This window comes from Ylistrum balloti, unplaced genomic scaffold (assembly GCF_031769215.1).
Source record: "Ylistrum balloti isolate Yb309-2 unplaced genomic scaffold, AGI_CSIRO_Ybal_v1 Utg369734, whole genome shotgun sequence".
In the NCBI taxonomy this organism is placed as follows: domain Eukaryota; kingdom Metazoa; phylum Mollusca; class Bivalvia; order Pectinida; family Pectinidae; genus Ylistrum; species Ylistrum balloti.
The window spans coordinates 495,535-509,752 of NW_026781947.1; the positions used below are offsets into that span (position 1 = coordinate 495,535).

Below are 14,218 nucleotides of genomic sequence, written 5' to 3' on the forward strand. Positions count from 1 at the left end.
AGTCAATTTTGTCGCAAATTTTATGTGTTTTGATACAAAAGACATACAAGCGTGACTTTGAAATTAGATAGAGTCAAATAGGAATTAAAGTATTTTATAAAGCTGGTTCGTCCTTCTAGGACTTTACAGTGTCACTAAGGGTCTACAGTTGGGAACACAGAAGGCGACTGGGTTGATCTAAATGTAAAAACCTAGATAAGGACAGGTACAAGCCCCATAAATACTTTAAAATACTTTAAAATACTTTTGAGAAATTTCTGTCTACTTGACAAAGTGATTGATTCTATCAACTTCAATCAACTCCGATGAATTACGTCCCTAAAATGTGAAATGAAAGACGATGACTTTATTTATCTTTAGATACCGACAGCTGTACGACCTAAATGCCTTGCTATGTAGGGTATGCTATTTGGCCTAAATGGAATTAGTGTGTTGGAGATCAGTAATAACACTACGACGGAATCGTCATAATTTGACAGCCATGTCATTGTATCGGTCACAGATTTGCTATGAAATTGCTTCAATTTATTTGGTTAGATAATATAATCTGATATTTCTACCATTCCAATTTGTTGAGGAACCTAATTAGTAATAAAACATTGATTAAAACTAATTAAGGACTAGCAGCAATACATGTTTACATATTACAACAAATTATTGGAACGTTCGCAGGAAGTATAAAATACGAAGAGATTAGTAAGACGCCTGTATCAGTTAACACAAGTTATCGCAGTAATTACTGCCTAGTCCCTTGCCAAAGATTCCTGTATTATTTCATTTCTTAATTCAAAACAAATGAGATGAAATATAAATGGTAGTTCAACATTTGTTAACAAAGATTTAAGAGATAACAAATTCTTCTCTTCTTTAACATTATTGTGCTCTTAACAATTTGGCTCTAACTTTAGAATAAATACTTGCATGACTAATTTAAGTGAACATAATAAAATACATTGATATATTGCCGTCGAAACACTTGTAATTAGTCTCACTAGTATAATTTAACAGATAAATGTCACCGGTACTTTACCGGTTACAACATCACACGTTTTCGACCTTAGTAATTACCTCTGAAGTGTAAATAAACAAACCAAGACCACATTATCTTAATGACCCTCATCTACTATCAGTCAACGGTCAGGTACTCCAACAGTTACTCGTCTCTTCGATACTCATACAGCTACATATTCATCAATATTCACACAGATAATCACATCTCAGTTACGCATACAGTTACTCGTCTCTCCGATACTCATACAATTACTCTAAATCCCCGAACACTCACAAGTTACCCATAGTTTCGGTGATTTCCCACCACCTCCATCCACCATTAAGGGGATGAAAGATTATTTATCTATGTCTCCCTGTATGGCGTGTATGTTGTTTTTCTGCTACTGCACCACTTATATGACGTCATTGAATTGTTTTTGACGTCATTCGACTTGACTAGGATTTTCTTTTTAAATTGAGTTTTTAATTGTCTTCCAGAGAAAACTTTGAATATGTTTTTCCATTATAATATCCATATATATATTCCGTGATATTGAATAATGGAAAACTTTAATTTTTATCACCAGAATGCTGCTTACATAAAACTTTCAGAATATGCTGTGAATCGTGAAATATTGTGTTTTGGCAATTGGTGTTTTAAAAGAACTGTTATGATTTCACGCTATGAACAGAAGTATTGTGTTTTACCCATTTCCACACCTTTAACTTGGAGTTGTACATCTTATATTGATGGAGAAGTTTCATGCTTGCCATAGTGATCTCATTGAGAAATATTCTATCTTATAGTATGATATGAAGCTGGACGTATGAATTATGACAATGAATTAAACTGCATCATACAGCTGTTTCGTCCTTCAAGGTCCCATGAATGATGTTTAGGACCTAAATTTTGAAACCTATAAGGCAACCGAGGAAAAAATATAACGAGAACTAAGGATATGTCAACATAAATAATGGACACCCCATAACTCAATAAGCTTTCTTTTCAACAAATTATATTGTATAAACAGAAACAAATGGATGATTTAACGGGCAAAGCACTCGTAACTCCTCCTCTCCATAAATTTCTTAATTTAGTTATTCTCATATATCTGATGACTTCATGTGATTTAGTTTGGAAATGGTTAAAAATATTCAGCAAAAAGAGTAAAAATCAAAGCAATTAAGTAAAGCAGTGACGTATTTCATGAATCGCCAATTAACGTCTCTAATTATTCATTTCGGAGACGGAATGGTGCGGGACATCATGCAATGATAATAAAATAGCCCACGACTTTCTCATACTTCTACACTGTCGGCTCATACATGTTTTAATTAACTGTTTAGCTCTAAGTAGAATATCAGATTACAAGCTTGCTATAATTTTCATTTTTTATTATTTTTTCAAAAGAAGAAATTGAAAATGCTTTAGTAGATCAGCAGTTGTTTTGTGAATAATGGTAAGTTGTATTATACTGAAATATGGCTAGGTAATTTGTAGGATTGCTTAACTGGCTTTGTTAACAGTACCCTCTAACCCATACTTACACCTCCCGTAATTAGTCAAGTTGTTCAACATGCTTATTTTAGAACTGACGTCGACTTTGTCACCTAATTCTGTTTCATCCTGATTAAACTCTTTTTAAAAATACATCGCCCCGTAGAAAATCCAAATACAGCTCCTAGTGAAGCTCAACGTTAATTAAACACGGAACAGACATTTACATCGAATGGAGAGAACATTTACAAAATCATGTTCATCAATTAATTACTTAAACAACAAGTTTATTTTAATATTATCCTTTATAGATAATATTTGCACCAATGAAATTCAGGTCTTATAATGAATTTGAAAGTTGGTTCAAACTTTAGATCACATAAAGATCTTACAACAGTAAGATCAAAGCAAGAAAATCGAAAATAAATAAACAATGATAAGTGTCTACACACAAGATAAAATACGAAAAATTAATAACCAGCTGTAACTGATTAATACTTTAGATGTTTGTATGTTGGTGGTCTATGAATGAGCTACACATTCTCAAAAACAGGGGATGACAACGTTATTGGTAATATCAAGGCGACTGGGATATGATTGACGGATACGTTAATATGTAATGAAGGAACTACGTAATATTACAAAGACCTTAAAACAAAGAAAAATGGGCAGCAGGCAACGCTGATACAAGTCCGCTCCTTAGAAACCTGAACAGAATACACATCACCTGTCGCATGTTTCTTTGTCCCTTTAACTGGTAACTCATACTGTTACACCATCATTCAAGAGGAAACTTAATTCTAGTATGAACCCCAACCACACAAGCGAAAACATCTTACCACTCTCTGTAGTCTGGGAATGTGTGTTATCTTGCTTTATAAAAACGTGATGATTTCAATTTCCCTATTGTAAATTTCCTATTTATGGATAGCAACATCTCGACATTCCCAACCTATGGTGTTACATGTCGCAGTTGATTCGATATCCAGTGGTATTTTCCCATTATAACAATTTTCGTGAAAGAAGTCGCCAACTAAGAGACAAACTGGTAACACAGGGTTCCAAAAGATGCCGGCAAATGAAAAATATGAAAACATTCTCTTTAATTTTGGTCCATATGAAGCTGGTACGTTTGGTGATCGTTAGTTTACCAGCTGATTCTGTTGTTGTATACCTTGTTCTTATATGAGAACCTGACATTACTTACTTGGATTGACAAAGATTTACATGACGGGTGTCGTCGATGAAGGAAAAAAACGCTTACTCTTCTGGAACTCCTTTTGTTCACATTTGCCATTGTTTTATTGAATACGAGTTTGGAAAATGATTATGTTGAAATGTTGGAAGTTTTTTTTTTTTTTTGTTTAGGAAAATATATTTCAATAAAAAAAATATCGAATCAGCTGTACCATACTAAACAATAACACATGAATCAATACAAGTTACCTTTCCTTAATATTTATATGGTGTTATAATTAGGATTTCTCCCAGTAACATACAGTAGATACTGAATGCTCCCATTGCAGTCTAAGCAACACGGTTAATTCTAGAGAGAGTTTTACAGACTTCTTAACAATAAGATTCCAAAAAGGCCAATATAGTACCGATAACATCACTCAGGTAAGGTGGCTAAGCAGTCATAAGAAATCAGTCACGTAAATTAGGAGTACGTAGGCGGACATTTATTATAATTTACTTTATAGTCAAAAATTCCTTCAGCAACAACAATATAAAAAAAGATAATTCTATACTGTCTTTTCAGAAGATAAAACATTTGACTAGTGATTAAATTGAAATAAAATATTTTCAAATGCTTTCTTGAGTACGACTTTAAAAAAGTCTCAGAAACTTCATTAATCTACATCACTTGAAACACACTTTTTGTTCATTTCCTCCATCAGATATCATTATAACGGGGGAAACTTTTCAATTTCTTTTTACAATTAAGGCATGTAAATAATTCCTTTTCTAGCATTTTAGAGATTAGAGACTGCTAACTTTTTACGTTTAGCACACAATACCATCCATGTGTATACATGTTTCATATATCTGTTGATGTGCGTTCGACAGCAGTACGAGTTGGTAAATCTGATCGTTTTGTTTTTTCAGGAAGCGAAGTAGATGACGCGTTCCAGAGGTACCTAGAGGGTAGACTGGTGAAGTCGATAAATACCCGGCAAAATGACGACAGGGAAATCTTGTTCAAGATATCAAAATTATTACAAGAATGGCAGCTGAAAAACAAGGCAAACGAGGTGGCGGAAGTGACGTCATATGATCGGAAGTGAAAAACATAAATTAGACCAAAAACACCACTGTAAGTCCTTATCAAAATTTTTCATTATCAACACTTTTTTCTTTTCCCGTTTTAATGAGTCATAAAAAATGTATACCATTGAACTGGCTTTGAGATATTGACCTTTCAAAACTATTTCAAACTCAAATACTGTAATTATTTGTACTAATTAAATAACCTTAACGTACTCTTATGTTAAGTATTTTTATGACAGTTGACATGCTCGCGGTTTCATATGAGTATTGAAACAAAAAGGATATGTAATTTGAATGGAAGTGATGAAACGGACATATTTTTTCTCTTTTTACTTTATTTTCAAAGTTTTTGCCAGTTTGGGATATAGCAAGAATCAAATCTCTCCAAAACAACACTTGTTTTCTGTTCTGATGCCTTAACTTATAATTTTGTTTTGTTTTTGTTAAATCAATGTGTCGTTCGACAAAAACAATTATATTTTTTCATACTTGTCCACATTACAACCACGAACATGACAATCACGACATGAGTCGGACTTATAAAAATAGAGGCTCTCCTCTCATCAGTATTGCAGTTTTATTTACCTAAAAAAATTACTTCAATGTGATATTTTTCTGGCAAAAAGAACAAAAACTTATATCAAACAACTTGTAACAAAAGAAAAAGCTTATCTTCATAAATGTGTGTCATACAACTCATAAAATTGTTCTTTTGAGAATGATTTTCAAAATTCATTGTTATCAAAGAAATGACTTCACTATCATGTTTAAACAAAAAAAATGATGGACGTCACAATATGAAAGTGGATGGTAGTAACAAACTTGAGTAGATAAAACTGATATTTGTTATATCTGATAGAATACATTTCAACTTGATAACTATGATTAAAATTTGGACCTGTTTGACATCAGCTAACTTTTCATCTTAAAGGTTTTCCCAAATGGGGAGTGTTGACCTTTGTTATTTATACGTATTTAAATGTGTATATTTATAGCGTTAATTGTGGTAATATTTAACAGGCATCATCGGCGGTGGACAACGCTTCGAACTAAATTTCTTTCACATTTGAAATTTGTTAATTAAAATAAAATAATTTTCACTGAAAGTGTTTGGCATTTGGCACATTTCAGTGAATGATAGTGTGAGATGTTAATTGATTTTGTTAACATGGTGATGAAGGGCAATATCGCACACTAACAGTCTTGATATTCGTAACGTCTTGATTTTGACTGATTTTTAGATTTGAAAATATTTTTATATAAGCTGGCTTGTCATCTGATATTGTTCAACATAAGATTTTATCAATTGTGTATAATATAATGAAGATTGTTCCTTACCTTTTAGTGTATCACAATAACTCTATTAATTTGTTGTTTCAGATCGTGGTGACGAGGTCGTGGTCGTTATGGACATTGTTTGTTCGGAAGTCTAAACTTTTATTCACGTGCATTTCCCAGATTTTATTTTCATATTGATGAACGTGTACACAGAAGCCGCACGTGTGTAGACATGAACGTGTACACAGAAGCCGCACGTGTGTAGTCATGAACGTGCATTGCACGTGTGTATTTACTTTTTTCAGCATTACAAAAACAAAACACATTTTAAAATAGCATGCCAGTAAAACAGGATCTATAACACATTCTCGTTCTACAACATTGTAAATCACTGCTTTAATCAAATCGATTATTTAACTTGTCTATTAATTCGATATTAAGCCAAAAAATCAATTCTAATTGATATGTCTTTTTAAATCCTAACAATCCTGCTTTTAACCAATAACTGTAATCCTGTTTATTTTGACAAATAAAGTCACTTTAAAAAATACAAATCTTGCTGTTTCCGAACTTTTTTCATGGAACTGTTAAAACCAAGGTAACCGTCTCGCTCTGATGATTTCCTCTGGTGATGTTCACGGCCTTACACTACCATAAAAAACTGTTTATTTTAGGTATACTTAATTATTGTAAGAGCCCTACTGGTAAATACACACGTGCACATATCACATTCAGATCTAAATTACACGACGAAAATCATACTTGCACAACTACCAGTTATAGATATAAGTTACAGTTTGGAAAACACACATGTAAAACTGTCATTTATAGATATATATTACACGCCGAGAAATACACACCTACAACTACCAGTTATAGATATAAATTACACGCCGAGAAACACACATGTACAACTACCAGTTATATATATAAATTACACGCCGGGAAACAAACATGTACAACTACCAGTTATAGATATAAATTACACGCCGAGAAACACACATGTACAACTACCAGTTATAGATATAAATTACACGCCGGGAAACACACATGTACAACTACCAGTTATAGATATAAATTACACGCCGAGAAACACACATGTACATCTACCAGTAATAGATATAAATTACACGCCGAGTAACACACATGTACAACTACCAGTTATAAATATAAATTACACGCCGGGAAACACACATGTACAACTACCAGTTATAGATATAAATTACACGCCGGGAAACACACATGTACAACTACCAGTTATATATATAAATTACACGCCGGGAAACACACATGTACAACTACCAGTTATATATATAAATTACACGCCGGGAAACACACATGTACAACTACCAGTTATATATATAAATTACACGCCGGGAAACACACATGTACAACTACCAGTTATATATATAAATTACACGCCGGGAAACACACATGTACAACTACCAGTTATATATATAAATTACACGCCGAGAAACACACATGTACAACTACCAGTTATAGATATACATTACACGCCGAGAAACACACATGTACAACTACCAGTTATAGATATAAATTACACGCCGAGAAACACACATGTACAACTACCAGTTATAGATATAAATTACACGCCGGGAAACACACATGTACAACTACCAGTTATAGATATAAATTACACGCCGAGAAACACACAAGTACAACTACCAGTTATAGATATAAATTACACGCCGAGAAACACACATGTACAACTACCAGTTATAGATATAAATTACACGCCGGGAAACACACATGTACAACTACCAGTTATATATATAAATTACACGCCGGGAAACACACATGTACAACTACCAGTTATAGATATAAATTACACGCCGGGAAACACACATGTACAACTACCAGTTATAGATATAAATTACACGCCGAGAAACACACACCTACAACTACCGGTTATAGATATAAATTACACGCCGAGAAACACACATGTACAACTACCAGTTATAGATATAAATTACACGCCGAGAAACACACATGTACAACTACCAGTTATAGATATAAATTACACGCCGGGAAACACACATGTACAACTACCAGTTATAGATATAAATTACACGCCGGGAAACACACATGTACAACTACCAGTTATAGATATAAATTACACGCCAGAAACACACATGTACAACTACCAGTTATAGATATAAATTACACGCCGAGAAACACACATGTACAACTACCAGTTATAGATATAAATTACACGCCAGAAACACACATGTACAACTACCAGTTATAGATATAAATTACACGCCGAGAAACACACATGTACAACCATCAGTTATAGATATAAATTACACGCCGAGAAACACACATGTACAACTACCAGTTATAGATATAAATTACACGCCGAGAAACACACATGTACAACCATCAGTTATAGATATAAATTACACGCCGAGAAACACACATGTACAACCATCAGTTATAGATATAAATTACACGCCGAGAAACACACATGTACAACTACCAGTTATAGATATAAATTACACGCCGAGAAACACACATGTACAACTACCAGTTATATATATAAATTACACGCCGAGAAACACACACCTACAACTACCAGTTATAGATATAAATTACACGCCAGAAACACACATGTACAACTACCAGTTATAGATATAAATTACACGCCGAGAAACACACACCTACAACTACCAGTTATAGATATAAATTACACGCCGAGAAACACACACCTACAACTACCAGTTATAGATATAAATTACACGCCAGAAACACACATGTACAACTACCAGTTATAGATATAAATTACACGCCGAGAAACACACATGTACAACTACCAGTTATGGATATAAATTACACGCCGGGAAACACACATGTACAACTACCAGTTATAGATATAAATTACACGCCGAGTAACACACATGTACATCTACCAGTTATAGATATAAATTACACACCGGGAAACACACATGTACAACCATGTGTGCCACTCACACATCATCATTACACGCTTGATACCTCAACAATGCAACAACCAGTTACATATTTGACGTAAATACGTAAAACATATTATTTCGGTAAATACACTGAATACTTGCATGCTTCATGGCCGGTCAGAAGTCTACCGTATTAACACATAAACGTAGCTAAAACCTATTTATCTAAATTGTACAATAAATGATTATATATGTATTCAACTTTCACTGATTAAAGACTGTGTATACAATAAATAAAGTCCTTTGTTTTTTGTTAAAATTTGTGAAAGCAAATCGATTGTTATGGATACTATATCATTATCGAACGATGGAATACTGCAAACCAACTTTTTTTCCACGTGGCGCATGTCTGTCAAAACAGAAATAAATTCGTAAAAAATAATTAAGTCAGCTTTTAGAGTTGAAAGGACGAGTGTAGTATGCTTCGCGAAAATTAATCTCTGTGATATTGTGATGGGAAGATCGCGAAATCAATAAGCCGCGAAAAGACGTTGGTTTACAGTACATAAGATATTGCTGTTCAATTTGTGATCGATTTCTTCGAAGGCTCTTTTTCTTTGGTACACATTTTACGGTTTAAACAAAACCTTGAAGCAAAATGGAACTCTTTTTTCAGTAAAACCTGGAATCAGATTTATTCTAGATTAAAGGATGCACACTAGACACACAAGTGAGTAGCGCTTTCGAAAACAATTTAGAGACAGATACAGTGGTGCCAAATGACGAATTAAACTGCATCATACAGCTGTTTTTTGTCCTTCTAGGACTCGTCAGTGATGCTAAGAACCTTGGTTTTGAAACCTAAGAAGCGATTGATTAAAATCCAGAGAGATCCAAAAAATGACAAAATATAGACAGAGAAGTGTGTTAGCTTAATAATTCAATAAGTTTTGTAATTTCTGTATATCTGATATTTTCAAAAGAACGACAGGTTCATGGGTTCTGAACAGTGCCAGCGTTCAAATGAATCTAAACTTGACATGCAGGTTACGGTCAACCACTGAGACTAATAGTTCCCCAGCAGTGCAGAAATGACGTTAAGTTCTCGTTTTTAGTACTTGACCTGTTTATAAGCCAGATCAAGAATCTCAGACCTCAAAATCAAGGATATTTTTCCGATGTGGTGTACAATACTGTCCATTGTACATTGGTATTACCCGTGTATTGTGAGCTAATAAGCGCCCTGTTGGTGTACCATTTATTGTCCAGGACCAGCTCTCTCAAACGAAACATTCATATTCATTACAACACTTTAAATCTTGATGCTCTTCAACAAAATCTAAGAATACTTTTAATTAATACAAAGGCAAGTAAAAAAAATCCTTATTGTGTTCTGCGTGTTTACAAAGGTAGTATTATTCCTTCCATCCCTCCGTAGCAGCTAATCACCACATATGCCACTGGTAATTGTGAGTTTTACCAATCATTACATGTAAATGACGTGAGGCTGACTTACCGCATTGTCTTCGTCAAACATGGCTCCATTTTTCAGCAGCGTGACCAATTGTGATCTCAGTATTAAGCCATCCATACGGAGACGAACGTATTTCGGAATATCGTGCTCCCTTAAATAGTTAAATCATTGGAGATTACAAGACAGGCAAGAAACATTCCGTTATATGCAAAAGTAGATGCTACAGTTTATAAATTTTACTAAATATTTTAAATTTTATCTGGAAAATGTATTCAAAATTTATGTTTACTCCTCAATGGAACTAAATGAAGTGACGTATCAAACATTTGTTGTAGTGAAAATTTTCGCAATTTGTCGCCTGATTCAAATAATAAAAACCTGCATGGACATATCAAAATCAAATGAAATATTAGTTAACGAAGCAAATTAAATTTCAAAGCATTTCACACCATCTCAGAGAGAACGTAACTCGAAAATGTTCCTTGAATTGGTGTCACCAGCCATACATAAACGAAAACAGTACGATAAGTTAGTAATGAAATAACTGAATTCCAAACCATGATTTCAGTGACATATATTGACTGTTTAAGAACTTGTAACATAGTAAAAGAGTTCCTATAGATATGAAATAGAATTCCTCAACTCTCTCTCCCAACCGTGACTCATTATAACAGTATAAGGCGATACTTACGTAGGCGAGTGAGGTTCGTCTGCAGTCGAATCCCCTGCCTGAAATTAACAGTGAACGTCCATTTAGATCATTTAATGTATTGTTCAAGAATTTTTTCATTTATTTCAAATTCTACAGACCCAAGAGTCCACTTACAGAATGGGTAACAACACTACAACACAAGTATAAAATATCACTGTCAGTTATACGGGTAACACAGACTAAAAGGTACACATAGGTGTACACAAATAGGAACGAGCGATAAAAACAGTTTTTAAATGAAGCTTGAACTCTGCCAGAAATATGACACATCACAGTCGCATATCACAGTCTGGGGCAAAATCAAGAGAGTTAAAATTGCATTGAATCAGGTTTAAAACACCGTGCTGCCTAACGTTTGGTCGACTTTTCTGGAAGTAAAACTGACTAAAACGAGTTGACCGCAGATTACAACCAGGGACTAAAACATCTGATTGATTAAATATGGAGAGTCAAAAGCGCTAGTTACACATTGGAAAAGGAACACAAAAAATGCCCGCATGTGTTCGAGGCTCGGAAGAATAAAATGTCTACAAGTGTCTGCGTAAGACATCAAAAAGTAATTGATGTGTGCCTTAAAACATTGCAAAATTAAAAATTTTCAGAAGGTGTATTAAAGATGTTTAGTAAAGAGACTAGATCCGACACAAGTATTCTCACTGACTCCTGACAAGACTTATTTACACATTGATTCCGGGATACAGTAGATTAGTCACTGATTCAGGGATACAGTAGATTACCGTCACTGATTCAGGGATACAGTAGATTACCGTCACTGATTCAGGGATACAGTAGATCATCCTCGCTGGTTCAGGGATACAGTAGATTACCGTCACTGATTCAGGGATACAGTAGATTACAGTCACTGATTCAGGGATACAGTAGATTACAGTCACTGATTCAGGGATACAGTAGATTACCGTCACTGATTCAGGGATATAGTAGATTATCGTCACTGATTCAGGGATACAGTAGATTACAGTCACTGATTCAGGGATACAGTAGATTATCGTCACTGATTCAGGGATACAGTAGATTACAGTCACTGATTCAGGGATACAGTAGATTATCGTCACTGATTCAGGGATACAGTAGATTACAGTCACTGATTCAGGGATACAGTAGATTATCGTCACTGATTCAGGGATACAGTAGATTATCGTCACTGATTCAGGGATACGGTAGATTACAGTCACTGATTCAGGGATACAGTAGATTATCCTCGCTGGTTCAGGGATACAGTAGATTACAGTCACTGATTCAGGGATACGGTACAGTCACTGATTCAGGGATACAGTAGATTATCCTCGCTGGTTCAGGGATACAGTAGATTACAGTCACTGATTCAGGGATACGGTAGATTACCGTCACTGATTCAGGGATACAGTAGATTACAGTCACTGATTCAGGGATACAGTAGATTATCCTCGCTGGTTCAGGGATACAGTAGAATACAGTCACTGATTCAGGGATACAGTAGATTACAGTCACAGTAGATTATCGTCACTGATTCAAGGATACAGTATATTACAGTCACTGATTCAGGGATACAGTAGATTACAGTCACTGATTCAGGGATACAGCAGATTATCCTCGCTGGTTCAGGGATACAGTAGATTACAGTCACTGATTCAGGGATACAGTAGATTATCCTCGCTGGTTCAGGGATACAGTAGATTACAGTCACTGATTCAGGGATACGGTAGATTACAGTCACTGATTCAGGGATATAGTAGATTACAGTCACTGATTCAGGGATACAGTAGATTACCGTCACTGATTCAGGGATACAGTAGATTACAGTCACTGATTCAGGGATACAGAAGATTATCCTCGCTGGTTCAGGGATACAGTAGATTACCGTCACTGATTCAGGGATACAGTAGATTACCGTCACTGATTCAGGGATATAGTAGATTATCGTCACTGATTCAGGGATACAGTAGATTACAGTCACTGATTCAGGGATACAGTAGATTATCGTCACTGATTCAGGGATACAGTAGATTACAGTCACTGATTCAGGGATACAGTAGATTACAGTCACTGATTCAGGGATACGGTAGATTATCGTCACTGATTCAGGGATACAGTAGATTATCCTCGCTGGTTCAGGGATACAGTAGATTACAGTCACTGATTCAGGGATACAGTAGATTACAGTCACTGATTCAGGGATACAGTAGATTACAGTCACTGATTCAGGGATACAGTAGATTATCCTCGCTGGTTCAGGGATACAGTAGATTACAGTCACTGATTCAGGGATACGGTAGATTACAGTCACTGATTCAGGGATACAGTAGATTATCGTCACTGATTCAGGGATACAGTAGATTATCCTCGCTGGTTCAGGGATACAGTAGATTGCAGTCACTGATTCAGGGATACGGTAGATTACAGTCACTGATTCAGGGATACAGTATATTATCGTCACTGATTCAGGGATACAGTATATTACAGTCACTGATTCAGGGATACAGTAGATTATCCTCGCTGGTTCAGGGATACAGTAGATTACAGTCACTGATTCAGGGATACAGTAGATTACAGTCACTGATTCAGGGATACAGTAGATTACAGTCACTGATTCAGGGATACAGTAGATTACAGTCACTGATTCAGGGATACAGTAGATTATCCTCGCTGGTTCAGGGATACAGTAGATTACAGTCACTGATTCAGGGATACAGTATATTACAGTCACTGATTCAGGGATACGGTAGATTATCGTCACTGATTCAGGGATACAGTAGATTATCCTCGCTGGTTCAGGGATACAGTAGATTACAGTCACTGATTCAGGGATACAGTAGATTACAGTCACAGTAGATTATCGTCACTGATTCAGGGATACAGTATATTACAGTCACTGATTCAGGGATACAGTAGATTACAGTCACTGATTCAGGGATACAGCAGATTACAGTCACTGATTCAGGGATACAGTAGATTACAGTCACTGATTCAGGGATACAGTAGATTATCCTCGCTGGTTCAGGGATACACTGGTGAATTGAAACTCTTATTTAGCCAACAAACGATGGAGTAGATAAATATATAAA

General features: G+C 35.1%; 1 protein-coding gene across 1 annotated transcript in view; it reads right to left on the reverse strand.

Annotated features, from left to right (window-relative positions):
* LOC132543010 (H(+)/Cl(-) exchange transporter 6-like) overlaps positions 1 to 14,218 on the reverse strand; it is a 76,557-nt gene that overhangs the window by 32,529 nt on the left and 29,810 nt on the right. The window contains exons 19-20 of the mRNA XM_060206464.1: positions 11,136 to 11,173; positions 10,487 to 10,595 (exon numbers count right to left, since the gene is read on the reverse strand). Coding sequence (XP_060062447.1) covers positions 10,487 to 10,595; positions 11,136 to 11,173 — 147 coding nt within the window. The remainder of the gene's footprint in view (positions 1 to 10,486; positions 10,596 to 11,135; positions 11,174 to 14,218) is intronic.